At 37.0% G+C, this 18020-nt stretch overlaps 1 protein-coding gene across 7 annotated transcripts in view; it reads right to left on the bottom strand.

Annotated features, from left to right (window-relative positions):
• Nucleotides 1-18020, bottom strand: part of IFTAP (intraflagellar transport associated protein) — a 64820-nt gene that overhangs the window by 17278 nt on the left and 29522 nt on the right. For 4 of the 7 annotated variants that reach the window (XM_004050963.4, XM_019037683.3, XM_019037684.3 and 1 more), the window contains exons 3-4: nt 8536-8690; nt 5854-5920 (exon numbers count right to left, since the gene is read on the bottom strand). The exons of the other annotated variants lie outside the window; for them this stretch is intronic. In XM_004050963.4, coding sequence (XP_004051011.1) covers nt 5854-5920; nt 8536-8690 — 222 coding nt within the window. The remainder of the gene's footprint in view (nt 1-5853; nt 5921-8535; nt 8691-18020) is intronic. 7 annotated transcript variants of the gene reach the window in all.

The raw sequence follows: 18020 nt of genomic DNA, 5'->3' as shown, positions 1-18020 counted from the left end.
ATCTTAAATATATATGCACCCAATACGGGAGCATCCAGATTCATAAAGCAAGTCCTTAGAGACCTACAAAGAGACTTAGACTCCCACACAATAATAATGGGAGACTTTAACACCCCACTGTCAACAATAGACAGATCAACAAGACAGGAAGTTAAAAAAGATATCCAGGAATTGAACTCAGCTCTGCACCAAGAGGACCTAATAGACATCTACAGAACTCTCCACCCCAAATCAACAGAATATACATTCTTCTCAGCACCACACCACACCTATTCCAAAACTGATCACATAGTTGGAAGTAAAGCACTCCTCAGCAAATGTAAAAGAACAGAAATTATAACAAACTGTCTCTCTGACCACAGTGCAATCAAACTAGAACTCAGGATTAAGAAACTCACTCAAAACCGCTCAACTACACGGAAACTGAACAACCTGCTCCTGAATGCCTACTGGGTACATAATGAAATGAAGGCAGAAATAAAGATGTTCTTTGAAACCAATGAGAACAGGCAAGTTCTAAATAGAGCTTCCAGCTATGATAGTCTTGTCAGTAGTTCTTATTCTTAAAAATGATTGAAGATCTCAAAGAGCTTTTGTTTATATGGGTTATGTCTATCAACACTCACCATATCAGGAATTAAAACTGACAAGTGTTCCAATATTTGTATATTGGAATCATTACAAATAATCAAATTACATATTAAAATAAGTATTTTTATTAAAAATCTATTTTCTAAAAATAGAAATTACTGAGAAGCATTATTTTACATTTTTTCGAATCTGTTATAATATCTGGCTGAATGGAAGAAAGTTGGATTCCCTATTTGTTTCTGCATTCAATTTTTGAAATACGCTGTTTTAGTTGAAGTAAAGAAAATCCAGACTCATACAGATAGGTAGTTGGAAAGGGGAGGAGTATTTTAATAGTCTTTTTATATAGTTGTGGATATTTTTCTTTGATACTACACCACCATCTGAAAAATCATAGAGTTTTTCAAAGGTTATTTTCCATGAGCATTCTGAAAACTTGTCAGTGAACTTTTTGTACTGCTACATTAAAATCCATTGGTCTATCTTGCACACTGAATGGATCTTTCCCCTATGTATAATTTTGTATAATTGGTCGTTTGGAAAATATTGGTTCACTGTGTTATGTAGATCTTCCAAATGTTGATATATTTCATTACACAGTATAAAAATCACATTAGTTAATATCACCAATTTTGCCAGAAAAGCCTTTAAATATTGAGAAGCTGTCAGGCTCACAGTACTAGATACGAGTTCTCTAAAAATCTAATTTTCGCTTGATCCATTGCCAATTTTATTATTGGCAACGAATACTATTAGTTATTAGCCTTGAAGAGACAGGCTCACTTTATTCATTTTTGAGAAATATAGTTTGTCAGTCACTCTTTCCAATAAAAATGGTGATTCATGAAAGAGAAAAATAAACCAGTTCAGCACACCACTCAATCACCCAAGTGTTTTTCCACAACCACTGTATTTCAGTATGTAACAGAAGTGCCTTATGAACACTTACTATTTTGACACAAAAATCATTAAAAAGAGGTATACTTAAGAATCAAGACGTAATAAAATTAATAATTTTTACTACTTCAAGAAATTTTCAGTGGAAACTGGCATTTGTTTTTGATTATAAATTTATGACAGTGAAGATGACAACTGCTAGTATAATTTGGTGCCACAAACTTGATTCACACTAAGGTGCCAGCATCTTCACCCAGCATTGCTTTTCCAACTTCAATGCAAACATCAACACATGGCCTGTCAACCTCAGGGTTTCTAAGGGGTTCCTAGACCACATCTTCAGGAGTCTGCTGGTCTAGCTAATGTCAGTCCAACCCTCCCACCATCAACAACTAGAAAAGCTAGATAAATTACAAAAATCAACTATTTAAAGGTGTTGGAGAACTACCAGGGTAGCCTAGGACTTGAGGAACCAGGATTTCAGCCACAGTTCTTAAATATTTGTTGAATAAGAGTCCCTAGTCGTTCAGGGGTGGCCTAAAGCTGCTTAAAGTTGCAAATTAGGAATGAACTTTTTTTCAAAAAAGAGGTAACCGACGTGATCATTTGTATGCACTTGCTCATTAATGGACTAAAAATGACTAGACATTGCTATGGTTAGGATATGGTTTGTTTGGCCTCAGCAAGTCTTATGTTGAAATTTGATCCCCAATGTTGGAGGTAGGGACTGGAGGGAGGTGCTTGGTTTGAGAGTGGATCCCTCAGGAATGGCTTGGTGCCATTCTCTCCAGAGTGAGTGAGTTTTCGCTGAGTTCTCACTCTTAGTTCCCAAAAGAACTGATTGTTGAAAAGAGCCTGGCACCTCTTTCCCTCTGTCTCGGTTCCTCTCTCGTCATGCAGTTTCTGCACATGTGGTTCCCCTTTGGCTTCCCCAGAAGCACACGCTGGCTCCATGCTTCTTGCACAGCCTGCAGAACCACGAGCCAAATAAACCTCTTTTCTTTACCCAGCCTCAGGTATTCTTTTACAGCAACACAAATGGACTAAGGCAGAAGTACAGTACTGGAGAACCTGAAAATGAAAATCAAACAAGGCTGCCAACCTTTGAGCAGGAATCAGTGCCCATTCTCAGTCAATACAATCAGCCACACCATAAGTACACCCGCTGACCAAGAGATGTGTGTAAGACAGTATGAATCTCTGAAGTAGATTAAAAAAAAAAAAAAAAAGTCTCTTGAGCTACTTGCACTTGACCAGAAAAAAGGTTGGGCTGGGCCCACTGAGGAAGCATAAAAATAAAGATGAACAGAAAATCTTCCTATTCTAATGTCCTCAGCACAATAACTAATAACTGATCCAAACAATAATTGTGCTGAGTAAAAGTATGGGCCAGTTTGTCTGAGGCATGACAGTCACCAGGTTAACTACCTTATCTCAAATTCAAAAAAGGAAGAATAGGTTAACCTGATGTCAAATAAACACAGTGCACCAAATTCTGTGGCAGACGCTACCCTCAGAAAACTGCTTAATACCATTGCTTAACAGAGTTGGCTCCACTGAAAAACCATGTCCAATCTTTCCACCTGGGCTGCCAAGTGATAAAACAAATATTAGAAAAGAATCATGCTCCTAAATCTTGGAGAATATTTATGAGAGTGAATGGGGTGAACAAATAAAGTCAATGGTAGAAAAACAATATGCAAGCCACTTCCTTGTTGCCCCAAGCAAATCTGTTGCTTAAACAATAACAACAGAATCTAATCAGTAAACCTCCCAGCTGCCAAAATTATACAAGCAACTTTACTATTTAAAATGTCACATTTCCCATCTGATATAAATATTTGCCTTCTGCTCACATTCCTGAAGTGTAAAACAAATTAGGCCCAAACTAAAATACACCTTGGCACAAACTATTTAATTTCTTTTCCCTTTAAATGACCCAGATTGTGCATTATGAAAATTGTAAAGCCCTGGTGGCCTTTTCAGTAATTAGAATAGATTGCTGAAGCCTAGGTTGATTTTCAGCATAGGCTTCACACATCATTCTATGTGTGGGAAGGTCTTGACTAGTTCATTCAAGTCTTGGTTCAGCCTCAGTAATCTTTTATACACAAATACAAGAAGGCTTGTTATCTGATTTCTGGAAAAATCATACTAGTAAGATGTTTTTATCAATATTTTAAAATAAATCTGGTAATTGAAAAATGTAACTTGAAAAAAATATTTAAAGAAAACAATGTGAAAATACTGAAGAAGGTAAAAAGGCAATTTAAAAGACTGACGGGCCGGGTGAGGGGGCTCACACCTGTAATCCTAGCACTCGGGTGGGGGGTGGGGCGGGGTGTGGCTGAGGCAGATGGATTGCCTGAGCTCAGGAGTTCAAGACCAGCCTGGGCAACACAGTGAAACCCTATCTCTACTAAAATACATAAAAATTAGCCAGGCGTGGCAGCATGCACCTGTAATCCCAGCTACTTGGGAGGCTGAGGCAGGAGAATTGCTTGAACCTGAGAGGCAGAGGTTGCAGTGAGCTGAGATCATGCCATTGCACTCCAGCCTGGGCGACAGAGTGAGACTCCATCTCAAAAAAAAAAAAAGATTGACATAACAAAAATCATATCTGTTGGCTATGTTGGTTTATGTCAATATACAGAGTTCTCATACTGGCAAGAAGTGAAAAATTTAAACCATCACAAAAGCACCCAAAACATGTACTTTTGTGCCCTTATGAAATTTATTTTATATTGCATATGTATTACATGCAGACTAGAACCATTTGTCTCCACATGTTATCCTCGAATTAATTATATTAGAATCATCAGGGGTGTCGGTTAAAATGCAGATCACCAGATGCCACCAAAGACCTTCTGAATTAGATTCTCTATTGGGAGGGAGATCCAGAAATCTGCATTTTTAACAAGGTTCCCTCCCCCAAATCACCCAAAACCCAAAACAGTGTGCTTCCTCTACAAATATAGCTTCCTGACAAGTCCTTAGCTCTCCCTTCTAATCCAACTGGAGTCCCTTTGCTGCTCTCATTATAGAAATTCAGAGCCACTCAGGGTATTAAAGTTAGAGAACCTCTCCCTGGAGGATGTGATCCCTCTAGACCTCTGATCTCACTTAAACCAAATAAGTAATTAAAGAATCTGCAACATCTACTGGTTAATAGTGTGCTTGAGAAGCAATCCCTTCATGGAGTAGTGTGATGTTTGAAAGCAGAATAAAAATGTTCATTTCTTCCAATTACCAAAACCTCTCAAATTCAAGCAGCTGAAGAAGCTAGAGTAGAGGTTTATACAACCAATGTACAGATAGTCACCATCCCTAAACCAACTTTACCTAGTCACTTTAACTTCTGCCTGATTATAAATAAGCCATCCTCCCCCAACACTAATGACCATAAAACATGTTTATGACTACCTAAAGACAGTAAACAATAGTTAAACATCAACAACCAAACCTCCGTGGAAACTGCCCCTTCTGTAAAATTAGGCATTGACTTTGATATATTCTTGCATGTTAAATCAGGAATGAGTGTTTAAAAAAAAAAAAACCTCCTGATTTTGAACATATTTCAAACATCCTTCGAGAAACAAAGAATACCTATGCCTATCCAGAAATGTTAACTAGAAAGAAAAAAGTTTTCCTCTAAATAAACATCAACAGACTAGCATGAAGCCTTTTTCAATCCAGCCCATGTGGAAAAATGCCTCAGAAGAAACATTTACAATATATCTTTAGTATTAAAGGTTTAATTTACATAATAAATATTTTTAAAAGCAAAAAATAGGATTTTCTTTTATTTTCTTTAGAATAGTTCACTGAAGCCTGCATAGATTTTCAGCCTAGGCTTTGCATCTTATTCTACATGTGGGAAGGTCTTGACATTAGTTCACTCAAGTCCACTGAAACTTGGTTCAGCCTCAGTAACCTTTAATACCAGGCAAGACAGCCTTATTTTTGTGATCAATTCTGATATTTTTATGATTTTTATGATTAATAGGTATTTTATGTGTCCCTCAAAAATAATCTCAGTTTACAAGACTGTACCTCTAGGAAACAAAGAGTTGACTTACAATGGCTCCACTTGAGACAGTTACCTAAGAATCAATCCTGTGATGAATTGTTAAGGGGGAGAGCACATCTTTATTTCATTTAAGACCAAAGGTTTCACAATCTTCAAAAAGCTTTGACCTTTCAGGTGAAATTTTTGTTACTGAAAAAAATAGCTCACAACTTTAGTTTTTCCTGTCTTAGGAGAGGTGGAGGTAAGAATTGCCAAAAACAGGAAAGCTGTCTAAAGCCTTATTTGTAGTTTCTAGAAAGAGGTCAGGTAGTATAGAAAGGAAATAGAAAGCATACCCTCACTCATTTGGGGTTTAATCTCTTCATCCATGTCCAAATCTTCTAAATCTAGGAAATTATCTACCTAGAAAAAAAGAATTAACATAATTTTTAAGCAGAATAGACCTAAAGAAAAACTGCAGTGAAAAGTCAACGAATCCACTTCCACAACACCTAACTGAGCAGCTGAATCCACTTTTCTCATTAACTCTTGAGTCCCAGCTCAAGGCTTTTTTGTTCACTGTGCTTTCCCAAGAGACATCTGAAAGAAGCAGTAAATTTGAAAGCTGGCCTGGATTTTGTAGGCACCATAGTCAGGCCTCTGCACTGAAAGGGAAAAAAGCAGTCTGAGAGTTTTTTAAAAGGGACTTTGTTCCAGATTCTATCCCAGAATATATACCACCACCATGACAGTTGAAAACAGTGTTTCTTGATTTTGTTTTCATTTTATTGCTTTTGCCTGTCAAGCAAATGGTAGCGGTGGCTCTGTCTACTGTCATAACACCGTGCTTTCTTATAGCACTCTGAGGAGCCAGAGAGAAGAAACTAAAGAAAGCAGGAGAGAAAAGTTCATTCAAAACAAAATCACAAGAGATGTGAGCAGGGCAAAAACTCAAGTGTTCTCTCTTTTGAGCAAATAAAACTGAAAATTACTTCAAAGGTAAAAAGCAGGGCAAATGACCTTTACAGACACAATAGCAGCATTTCAATGAAAAACTATTCCACATGGAATACTGCTTTCCACTGCAAGCTGACAATGAGACATTTTAGATTAACAAAATGGTAACATTTAGACATGAACTAATTCATCTCAAGTGAATATCAAAGAGTGTAAATAAGAAAATGATCTCACCACTGGCATGAATGAGACCTAGTAAAGGAATAAGGTTGCAATGCCTTTCATGCTCATGACCTAAACATGTGCATAACGAAATACCATAAAATCACAAATTTACATTTCATAATTGGAATTCAAAAGACAGGCTGGGTCTTTCTTCCCCCAGCTCTACTTGCGAGACCATAGCTATTACATAGGAATTTTAAATGGTACTGCCATTGCTTTCAAGTACATACCTGCAGTTATTATCTGGCATCCAAGTGAAGGCAAAAATTTATCTTCCACATAATGGTTTCACTACTAAATTTTGAAATTCTGTCATATTATATTGTTATTTACTTAGTGGTATATGCTAAGGGGGACCGGAGTCATGTTTCTCTATCAAAGCACCCCTTTCATTTATTAAGCTCTAAGGAAAAAAGATCCAGAACCCAGCTGACCAAGAATAGTTTAAGATATTCAAACATCAATTAATAAAAAAAAATTGTAAGGACAAAATCTGCTGAATTCTCCAACTTTGTATAAGGGACAGTAAATGAGTCCTGTGTTTTTAGTTTGTTTGTTGTGTTTTCGGTTTTTGCCAAGAAAATTGAAATATGGCTTACCTTCATCTTTTCTGCCCAATTCAGATCACCTTGAAAAGAACTGCCAATTTTTTGGCCTTCATCCATCACTATCTGAAAAAATACTTTTTGGCCTTCATCCATCACATATTGACGGAAAAATGAAACAACTGAAAATAAAGAAGCTGATCTTGTAGCCCTTCAGATGATAAAACTCCCCTTCCCGTTTTTGTTAATTAGCTTAGCATAACAGACCAAATTCAGTAAGCCACAGCGGAGGTCAGGGAATAGGTTTCAGGAGCTCTGATTCTACTTCTGTCCTGTAGACTCATCCACAGTGTAACCTATAATAGACTACTTAATCTCAGTCTTCTCATGAGTAAAATAGGAATACTCCCCACTCCTATCCCATCCCAATGAACCTCTGATGAACAAATCAGAGAATGCTAACACAACATTTTCAAGTTATTAGAAAACAATGTCATTCAACCATTCTTTGTTTCTCAAATGCTGGTTAAAGACTCTGTATATAATATAATCCCAATGGTCAGTCATTGCCAGTAAAGAGTGAAAAAAGTTCATATCCCACAATTATCTCTCTGGAAGCAAGTTCAGGAAATAAAGAATTATAGGCATCTGCTGTATATAAACATATTTCTAACACAGAGATTTTTGTTCCCTTGTTAGAAAAAAAACACAATATACAATTCTGTCCACAATATTGCAAGGAATACATGATGAAGCAGAAATTAGAAACTTAAATGGCTTAAAAAGCAGAACAGTTTCCACTATAATTCCTTGATAATTAAAAACCATAGCTGAGGAGAATGTGAAGAGTCTATAAAGTCTTCAAGATTAGAAAAAGAGTATCTAACATTTATTGAGCAAATCTTGCAGAAAAACAAGATAATCGATTCCATCTTGAGTTTGAAAGAGACGAATCTAGGACAGGTGAAAGAAAGTCCCATTTTACACAGAGAATTATAGAAAGGAACTCTTTTGTCTCAAATAGAAGACAAGCTAAAAGAAATAATTTCAATAATTTATAGATGGCAGATCCTTAAGAACTTTTGAACAAAAATTGGGGATAACCAGTTATCATCATAAACAATAGCTGTCAACATTATGAAATATATGTAATGATGACTTTCAATAAAGTGCCCCAATGGCACTCCTTCTAGAATTAGGAATTACAGATCTAATAACTGTCTAGTGTTTAGTAGGGTCTCTTTTTTTTTGATTCATGAAGAATTCTTTTCTTCTGAGATTGTTTCTATACATGTACTATGTTGGTATTACCTGTTCTTCCAAACATTGTGATGAAGTACGAAGAAAGATGGTTTTATTTCTAAGATGGTAGTCATCTGCTTCATTTTTATGAGTAACTTTTGCTGAGGTAAAAATGTTTTCTGAAGAATCAGTTCCAAACACTCCCCTTTTGGACACATGATCCTCTGAAATAAGAAGTTATGCACTATTAGAAAACATCCACAATACCAAGTCTGGTTTATTTTGTGTATATTGAGAAAGTTTCTTCCGACGAAAAAGAATACTTTTCAAAGAACTCTACAAACCGAACCCTTGAGGCATTAAGCACTCTGAACTGTTAAAAGTGATTTCTAAAACTGGATAGAAAGATAACATTATGTCACTCAACATATATTTATTGAGTGCCTATTACATATCCAGCACTGTTCTTGGTCGCTGTTAAAAAGTTAATAAAATACAGTATTTGTGAGACTCTTAGACATGACCTATCCCATCTTTTTCTAAATTTGAGGGATTTTTTCTTTATATGAAAGCAATGTATGGATGATTTTAGAAAACTTATGAGGGAAAAAAGTAAAATATGAAAATCACTCATAATCCTACAAGCCAGAAAGGCCACAACAGTTTTTTCAGTGGCTATCTAATATTTTTTATGTATCCATGCACTTCTAAAAATCCAAAAGGAATCATACTGTACATAACTCAACTTGCCAGCAGTATCTCTTTTTAGGTTATTGAATATTCCATGTAATTTTAATAGTTATCAATAACTCCTTTATATAAATGTAAGATAGTTTATTTAACCAATTCCTTATTCTTGACTGTTTAAAATTATAAACAATGAATATCTTTGTACTAAATCCATGTACATTCATGATTATCTACTTAGGCTGAGGAAAGCATCTAAGAGTAATCCTAAATTAAGAGACTAAGACAATTATATCATGATGCTATTAAAAGAAATGTGGGGGAAATAAAATGAAATAATTTTGATAAAAGATAATGAATGAATCCAGCCTTGGCCATATTGCATTTGAAGTGCCAGTTGAAATCGTAGTGGAAATGACCCAAAGGCAGCTGCAAATGTAGGTTAAAATCTGGGAGAGATTTCACAGGAGGTAAATATCTGTTCATCAATTACACTGAGGTAATAGTTTAAGCCATAACATTATTTTTAATATTAGTAGTAATATTAAAATTAATAATCAGGGTTAACGTTCATTGAGTGGCACTCTTTTGTGAGCATCTCATGAATCATTTCATTTAATCCTCAGAATACCACTAAAAGTAGACACTGTTACTATCCTTACTTTACAGATTAAAGAACCAAGGCCTACAGAGACAGAAAGTAAGTTGCTCAAGGCTATACAGATGGTTAAGTACTAGAGTGGGATCTGAACACTGCCTTCTGACTCTAGAACCTATCCTCCTAACCACTGTGCCTTGCTTCCTGCATTAATGCAGTAAATGAAAAGAAAAGGTCTTTAGAGAATAGAAGAAAAAAGAAGCAGAAAGGTGGGGGCGGGGAGCCAGAAAGGAGACAAAGAAGAATGGCTTACAACAGTCAAAGAAGAACTAAGCGTGCAGGGTACATTCCAAAACTGAAACTTGCTTCTTCTGACAACAGCAAGTACAGGAACCTACGTCAATGATCACTAAAAGAGTGACAAAGGAATTCAAAAAAAGTCAAGTGGCAGAAATCAAGCCATTGTTGGCTTGGAGAATCCTACTCCATCCCCTTACTAGCATCTACTATAAAAATGTTCCAGAGACTCAGCAATTGTTTTATCTGTGAGTTCCTTAGGAACATCCATAACTGAAGGGGTTACAGATAGCCTAACCCAGCACAGTGCCCAGGTTTGTTTCTCTTGACCTGTCAGTGCATGGCATCAAAATCAGTGAGATTCATGTTGTTGTAATGATCACAGCCTGGTACAAATCCAGTTAACATCATTTGTTTGCTTCTGAATACCCTATCATTGGTAGAATTAAGACTTGCGAGGGTATCTTTAGGACATAACACAGATATACTGATGGGAAACAGAGATAAGGTGACCTAATCTATAATACATCATTAATAAGCCAGAGAGGGAAAACACAAATATGAAATGCATCACGTTCTCTTTAAAAAGGTCACATCCATAAATAACACCAGCTCAGGCCAGCTCTCTACTACTGCCTACTGCACCAGCACCAGTGACTTCTAACTAGCTACTAGTGGGAGAGGTGGCCCTTGCCTTTTGCCTCAATAAATCCTTGGAAATTCTGGTGCGAAGCACCCAACCTTGGCTTCTGTGGGTGGAGGGCTGGGGGTTGCTGAGCAAAGTGTGAGGAGGGTTGCTAAGAATATGCTGGAGTAACCAGCCCTATACAAGATGAGATAAATGAGGAAGAAATGGTCTTAGGACTTAGTCTCCCTGACTTCTTCCACTTTTACAGCCACAGAGATGTCCTGAATCAGTCCTAGGGCAAACAGCATTGGTAGCAGAGTAGAGCAAGATAGGCATGGAGACACTTGGAAATAGGAGTTAACTGAAGGATGAAAGGGTTCCTCAAACTTCATCAATGTTCAAAGGAAAGCAGACTTCCTGTGGCTACTGCCATGCCTTAGTGCTCTATTCTAATAAAAGGTGAAACAGTTTTCCCTGCTCATCCTTTAAATCAAGTATAACCTAAATCTAGTAATTACTAAGAAAATACTATGTACCCAGCACAACACTATTGTAATAATCTATTGACTTAAATACTTGAAAAGCACAGCAATGTCTGAAAATCAAAGATGTTCTACAAGGACGAGTTCTATTTGTTCTCACGATCACTCAGTGTACTCTCTACTATTTCCAATAAAACACCCAGGTTATGTGACAGGTAACCAGATGAAACTCCTTTGAAATAAAGAGCAAAATATAATGAAGTCCCAGCTTCTGATCCTGATGTTGAACTATTGTTGGGATCTCAGGTCTAACAAAAATTCTCATCCACTCTTTTTAAAATTCTCCTTTTATAAACAGAAAGTTTTCATTTTTAAAAGACAGACTGGATGATGTAGAAAAGAACTTGTTCATTCTTGACAAAAGCTACAGTTTAAGGCTCCTTTCTAAACTTCAGAATTGGTTTCACAAGAATATATGCTATATCCCTCCTAAGACCCAGAAGTGCTCCTTCTAAAGGCTTTTATCGTTGTTTTTAAAATCCAGCAAATAATAAATATCTTGGCACAATGCGATAGGGAAAAAAGTTATTTTTCAATATGATAATGTCAAAATGGCAGATGCTGGCACAGCCCAGAATCTGAAGTGGCTGAAAGTCTGATTAGAGAGCCAGATGCTGCTTCCTATAGTAATCCTGGTGAAATCCAAATGTGCCACCCAAGGGTTCGTCTCATCTTCTTCTGTTTCTGTTTTTCATCAGGGTCCTCTTCCACCCTTTCATCTTATCCCTAATGTTTCTTGCTTTGAAATAAGTGTCAGACATAATACGGTTTAGAAATCTAACAGCAATATTTCAGAGAACAAGTAGGTTATTGAGACCTGAAAAAGCGTTTCTTTGGGCATTTCTGAGTCAAAACTTCAATACAGATGAGACGAAAGTTTTTTCTAAAGGTTTTTCGAGGTTTCACTATTCTGAAGCAATGAAATTTCAATTTCCTTTTGATACTAAACAGACAAGCTTCCAACAGATCTCCCTTACAAGGCCCCCACCACACCTATAGGGTCTAATTTCAGACCAAAGAAAAAGGTTACACACCTTGAAAAGGTTGAAACTTTTGATGTCTTGATAAATTAAACACTAACCACATATTGATTATACATCTTTCAGATAAAAGTGATTATTTTTAAAGAACTCAATTTTGAAAGAAACTTTTTTAAAAATTCAAATTAATCTGTACAAAAGCCAGACTAGTGCCCATGCAATGAGAAGCATTATCACACTTGCAGGAGAATTTTCACAGATCAGCACAACCAACATTAGAATTCACAACCAAATCTGCCAGCAACCTCAGAGTGTCTGTTCTTCCACACTCTGGTCAACAGCAATATAAATCAAGAGCATGTTCTCAGTTGAGAGGAGATATTGAATATATTGCTAGAAGGAAAGAAAAATTCATAGGGGGACAATTCTGTGCAACACTAGGCAATTGCAAAAATCCTTCTGCAAAAAGAATAGGGGATAAGCAATCATGCTTATAACAAGGTTGGGTACTCTGAAAGTCAGGGCGTGATTTTTGCATTACACTCCTTGCCTAGAGCAATGTTTCTCTGGACAATAATATTTGCTCTTGATTTGTCCAGCCAAACTACTTCACTCCACTGCTTCTTGATCACATGCTCCTTGGTATCTGGCCTCCCCTGGAGCGATAGTCATTCGAACTAAATAAGCAATTTAAAAACCAATCAATCATAAATCAGAATAAATCCAAAGAAGCTAAATTCAGTAGACAAATGCTTTGTCTAAATTCCCTTTGCAGTGCTCTGAATTCCAACTGTTTTATGTTCCTCATTTGAAAGGGCACAGGGAGGAGAGGATTACCTCAGTCTGGCCAGTCAGGAATAACTGTGCTTTCCCTGAGGCTGGATGATAATTGACTCATTATTCACAGTCATAGCCATCAACCTGCCAAGGCACAAATGCACAACCCTGGCCTGGAAAAATGTGTGTGAAAAATGCCAGATGAGGGATACAATAGCAGTAAGTTGAAACTTTTGAAATGTCCAGTGTTAGGCACTTACAGAGAGAAAAATATGAAGAAAGTGTAATGTTTCTGAAAGCTTATTTTCAGACAGAAAAAAAATTCTGTGTGGTGGCTGAGTTATGGAGCTCATTCAATCCAAAAGTTATATTCTGGTCATCAACTATATGCAAGGTGACAAAGACGGTTAAGACTCAGTCCTTGTTGTCCTCACAGAGTTTACAAACTAGGAAGTTAAGACATATATGCAAACCACCAAAAGAGAAGGCACCGATGGCAGATGATATAAGAGAGATACAAAAACAAAGAATGGTAAAATCATAATTGGTTTGGCAGAATCACAAAAGGCTTCATATAGGACTAAGGCATCTGAGCTGGGCTTTGAAAGATAGCTACAATTTCAACAGGTGAGCACTGTGAAGAGGTCATTTTACAAAGGGAAAATTCCATAAGCAAAGCCCTCAAGGTGGGAACACACAAGGCCTGAGTAAGAATCGCCGATTATTCCAGGAAGATTTGGGGACACATGGACGGGGTATATCTGGAGGGCCTGACAAAAACTCTGTACTTGACCTACATCCTGGGGAGTCACAACTAGAGCTGTGCTCTAAGAAGACAAATGGATAGAATGGATCAAAGTGGTTCAGTTACTAGAGACAAGAAAGTGTGGAGCTACCATAGTAACCCAGGTGAGAAGTAAGGGGAGCTTCAGCTATGGTGGCCTGAAGAGATTTAGAAAGAAAAAAAAAAAAAAAGAGTTCGCAAGTGAGTTCTCTTTTGTTTTTAAAATAAAAATGAAGGCACTATCTCCAACTGGTTACGTTTCCTCTCCAGATATCACAGAATCATCACGTTATCTTTCCACTGCAATCTGTACTATACTTTTACATATAATTTGGCATGCCCTAGATAACTTTTTTTTAAACAATCTCTGTGATGGTGGGTGCAAATACAGCATGACAGCAACCTGTCAAGTAGATAACAGTTTGGTGCCAAGGGCCCACACATACCCATCCCATAAAATGAGCTTACCTTCCCAACTGACTTAGTCAAGACCACAAAAGAGGTGGCCCACACTGGGAACAGATGCAGCATATTTGAGCATAGCCTCCTACGGCTCCAGAATTCCTAACAGAGCAACAGCTGCTGGTGACAATGTCAACACAAGGTAGAATATGTTACGTCCAAGTTTGTTTCTTTTTTGCACCACAGCCCTTTTCTACGTTAAACTTACAAGTCTATGCACAATTGATTTATTTTCTTAATAGGTAATATTTACAGACAAGCAGGATCCTCCTAGTTCTTGAGCCAAACCCAGGATCACAAGGACACATGCTTATCTGGTGAAGAACCCAGGGAGGATCTAAGTATCTAAGTATCCATGAACAATACCTCCACTTCCCCACAGCTTTACTGAGGTGTAATTTACACACCACAAAGCGCACTCATTTTAAGTGTACAATTCAATGATTTTTAGGAAGTATACAAAGTTGTACCACCATCACCACGATTCCATTTTTAGGTCATTCCATCACCCCAAAAAGGTGCCTGGAGCCCATCTGCAGTCACTCCCTGTTCCTACTCCCAACCACAGGCAACCATTAATCTATTTTTTGTTGCTATGTATTTATCTCTTCTAGATATTCCATACCAGTGGAATCATATGATATGTGGTCTTTTGAGCCTGACTTCTTTCTCTTAGCATAACCTTATTGAAGTTTGTTTGTTGGAGTATGCGCTTCCCTTCTTATTGTCAAATAATAGTCCGTTGTACGAATAGTACCACATTTTATTTTTCCACTCACCAGTTGATAAACATTTGGAGTGTTTCCACATTCTGTACCCCCTTAATTATGATACTGAGTTTGACCTAAGGTCTGTCATCACTAATCCAATTCCATGCTGCCCCACATGACGAAATAAAACCACAGGGTAACTATGCAGTTTAACTTCCCTCCACACCCAATGGTAGAAATGCTGATGCTCATTTGAGGCTATAATTCTCTAATCACCTTATCTCCACCATACCATCAGAGTCCTAGGATCAGGTCACTCTCTATCACATGGCCTGTTTTCTTCAAATTTATATGAAATAATCTGAAATTACCTTCCTAAATTGTTCATTGCTTGTCTATTCCCACTAAAATGTATCCCTAAGGAGAGCAGGGATCTCACTGTCAGGAACTTACTCACAGTTCCTGTAAAGTAAAATATTCATTCTCCACTCTAAAAGATGGGTAACAATTAAGATTGAAACGTAGATTTATATTCAGCCCTTCAACCAGGAAGTTCTACACTGAGAGTTCACTATGTCCTTAACACTGCTAGGCTGGAAGAAGAGTTAAGAAAATTATATGACATGGCCTCTGCTTATAAGAAACATATAATCTAGTCCCTTAAAATTTTTACTCACTCAAAGACATAACACTTTACATATCTTTCAGTTCACATTTCCATGTTTAAGAATGTATCCAAAAGAAATGATTAAGTACGTGGGTGAAGATTTCACTGCAAAGCCAAAAATGTCTGATCTATTCCCTTGAACATTTTTATTTAATTGAAGACATATATTTTTGCAGATCTTTGAACCGCATTTCCATGGGTGGAAATGTATCCAAAGGCCATAAGTAAGAAGGGTGCAAAGACGCTGGTACTAAAATCAATCAACAAATAAACAAAGGCCAGAACCCTTGCAAGGACCCACAAAGCTATCCATGCCCGATCTTTCCCTACCTCCATGCCCTCTAACCTCAGCTTCCATACTCCTTTCACCTTTGCTCATGCAACTCCAGCCGCACTGGCCTCCTTGCTGGTCCTCAGCTGGGCAGGTGCTGCTATGACCTGGCCTTTGCACTCGCTGTTCCCTGGGCCTCAAATATCTGCAGACTCACCTCATTCCAACTTTATGCAAATTTTACCTTCCCAGATCATACTATATAAAATTGCAACCCTAAATCCTCCTGCCAGCACTCATGATTCCCTATACTGTGCTCTGGTTGTTTTCCCCCTTTCTAGAATACAAATTTCAGTTTCCCCCTTCTAGAATACAATTTCTCTGAAGGCAATGATCTTTGTGTCTTTCGTTCACTTCTGTGAGTAACATTTAGCACATAGTAGATATTCAACAAACATTTACCAAATGAATGAGGGCATACAATGTAGCATCATTTGTAATAGCCAAAAATTAGAAATAATTCAAATGTCCAAAAAAAGAGAATGGCTAAACAAATATCAATACAACTGAATACCAGGAAGTCATCAAAACACTGGTAAATAATATTTATTGCTATGAGGTGTTCATAATACAATGTTACATGAAAAAGCAAGTTACTTCTTATCTGTAGAGTGGTGAGGGGAAAAAAGCGAGTTACAAAAACTGTGTAGCATAAGCCCACTTTCATAAAATAATTATAATAAATTTGCTGAATATATAAATGAATGAAAATATTAGGTTGAGCCTTTACAATAATTCAGGTAATATAAATATAAATAAACATATTTATGTGCATTGTATATATTTTTTATTTAATCCTAATAACAACTTAATGAAGTAGAAGTTATTATATCTATTTTACACATAATAAAACTGAAGCTCAGAAATGTTAAGCAAGTTTCCCAAGACCACCTAGTTAGAAAGTAACAGAGTTTAGATTCAAATCTTGGTTGTCTCCAACTTCCATGTTCTTAACTAATAACTGAATACATATATACATATTAATAAACATAAAAAATTTCAGAAAGGATGCATACAACCATGGTTTATCTATAGGACAATAGACTCTGACTTTATTAGTTAACTGCATATAAGTTTGCCTACATAAAAAGACACCTAAAGTAACAACAGCTTAAACAAAGTGGAAGTTTATTTCTCGCTCATGCAACAGTAAGAGATATAGATAATCCAAGGATAATATGATTGTTCTGCTCCACAAAGTCATCTGACCCAGGCTTCTATCTTTCTACTCTGCCATGACTACAGCACCAACCTTCTCCACATGGTCCAAGATGACACCCCCCCCCACACCCTTGTTCCAAGCAATTGGATGAAGAAAAGGAAAAAGAAAGCACACACCTCACTTCTCTGTAATTAGCTAAGGCTGATTTCAGCTACCATATCAAGGAAGCACAAAAAATGGAGCAGCTCAAACAAGAATTTGATTTCTCTCTCATGTAACAGTTTAGGAAAGGTGGGTAGGCTTTGTTCCATGAAATGACCCAGGGATTCAGGCTGCTGGAGTTTTCTGTCATCGTAAGCACATGGCCTCCATGTCTGGGTCTAAAGGAGTTGTTGTAATGATTCCCAATTTCCAGCCAGGAGGAAAAGGATAAAAAGAAATAGTGCACGTGTCTTAAGGATATGACCCAGAAGTTGCACATACCAGTGCCCCTCACATCTCATTGACACAAACTTAGTCAAATGACTATACCCAGCTTCAAGGAAGACTAGGATGTAATCTTTATTTTGGCTGGCCATAGAGTAGATAAAAATTCTACTGCTATAGAAAGAGTATGTTATTGTTTTACTGTGGGTGTGTGGGTGTGAGTGTGTGCATGGGTGTGTGGGTGCGAGTGTGTGCATGGGTGTGTGGGTGCTGGTACCTCTGAGTATTTTCTAATTTTTGTACTATGAACAAAAAAACTAAAAACTATACTTTTATTTGAAGAGGCAAAAAAGCATTTCTTCCAACGAAGTTTCTAATCCTCAATCTAGGGAGAATACCTACATGCATCTTCTTCCTTTTTAAAACGGTTTTCCTGGAAATAATGAAGAAGGAGGAAAAATATATATATATACACACATATATATAATTTTACATTTTTTTCT

This window comes from Gorilla gorilla, chromosome 9 (assembly GCF_029281585.2).
Source record: "Gorilla gorilla gorilla isolate KB3781 chromosome 9, NHGRI_mGorGor1-v2.1_pri, whole genome shotgun sequence".
Taxonomy (NCBI): domain Eukaryota; kingdom Metazoa; phylum Chordata; class Mammalia; order Primates; family Hominidae; genus Gorilla; species Gorilla gorilla.
This window is presented reverse-complemented; position numbering and strand designations above follow the sequence as displayed.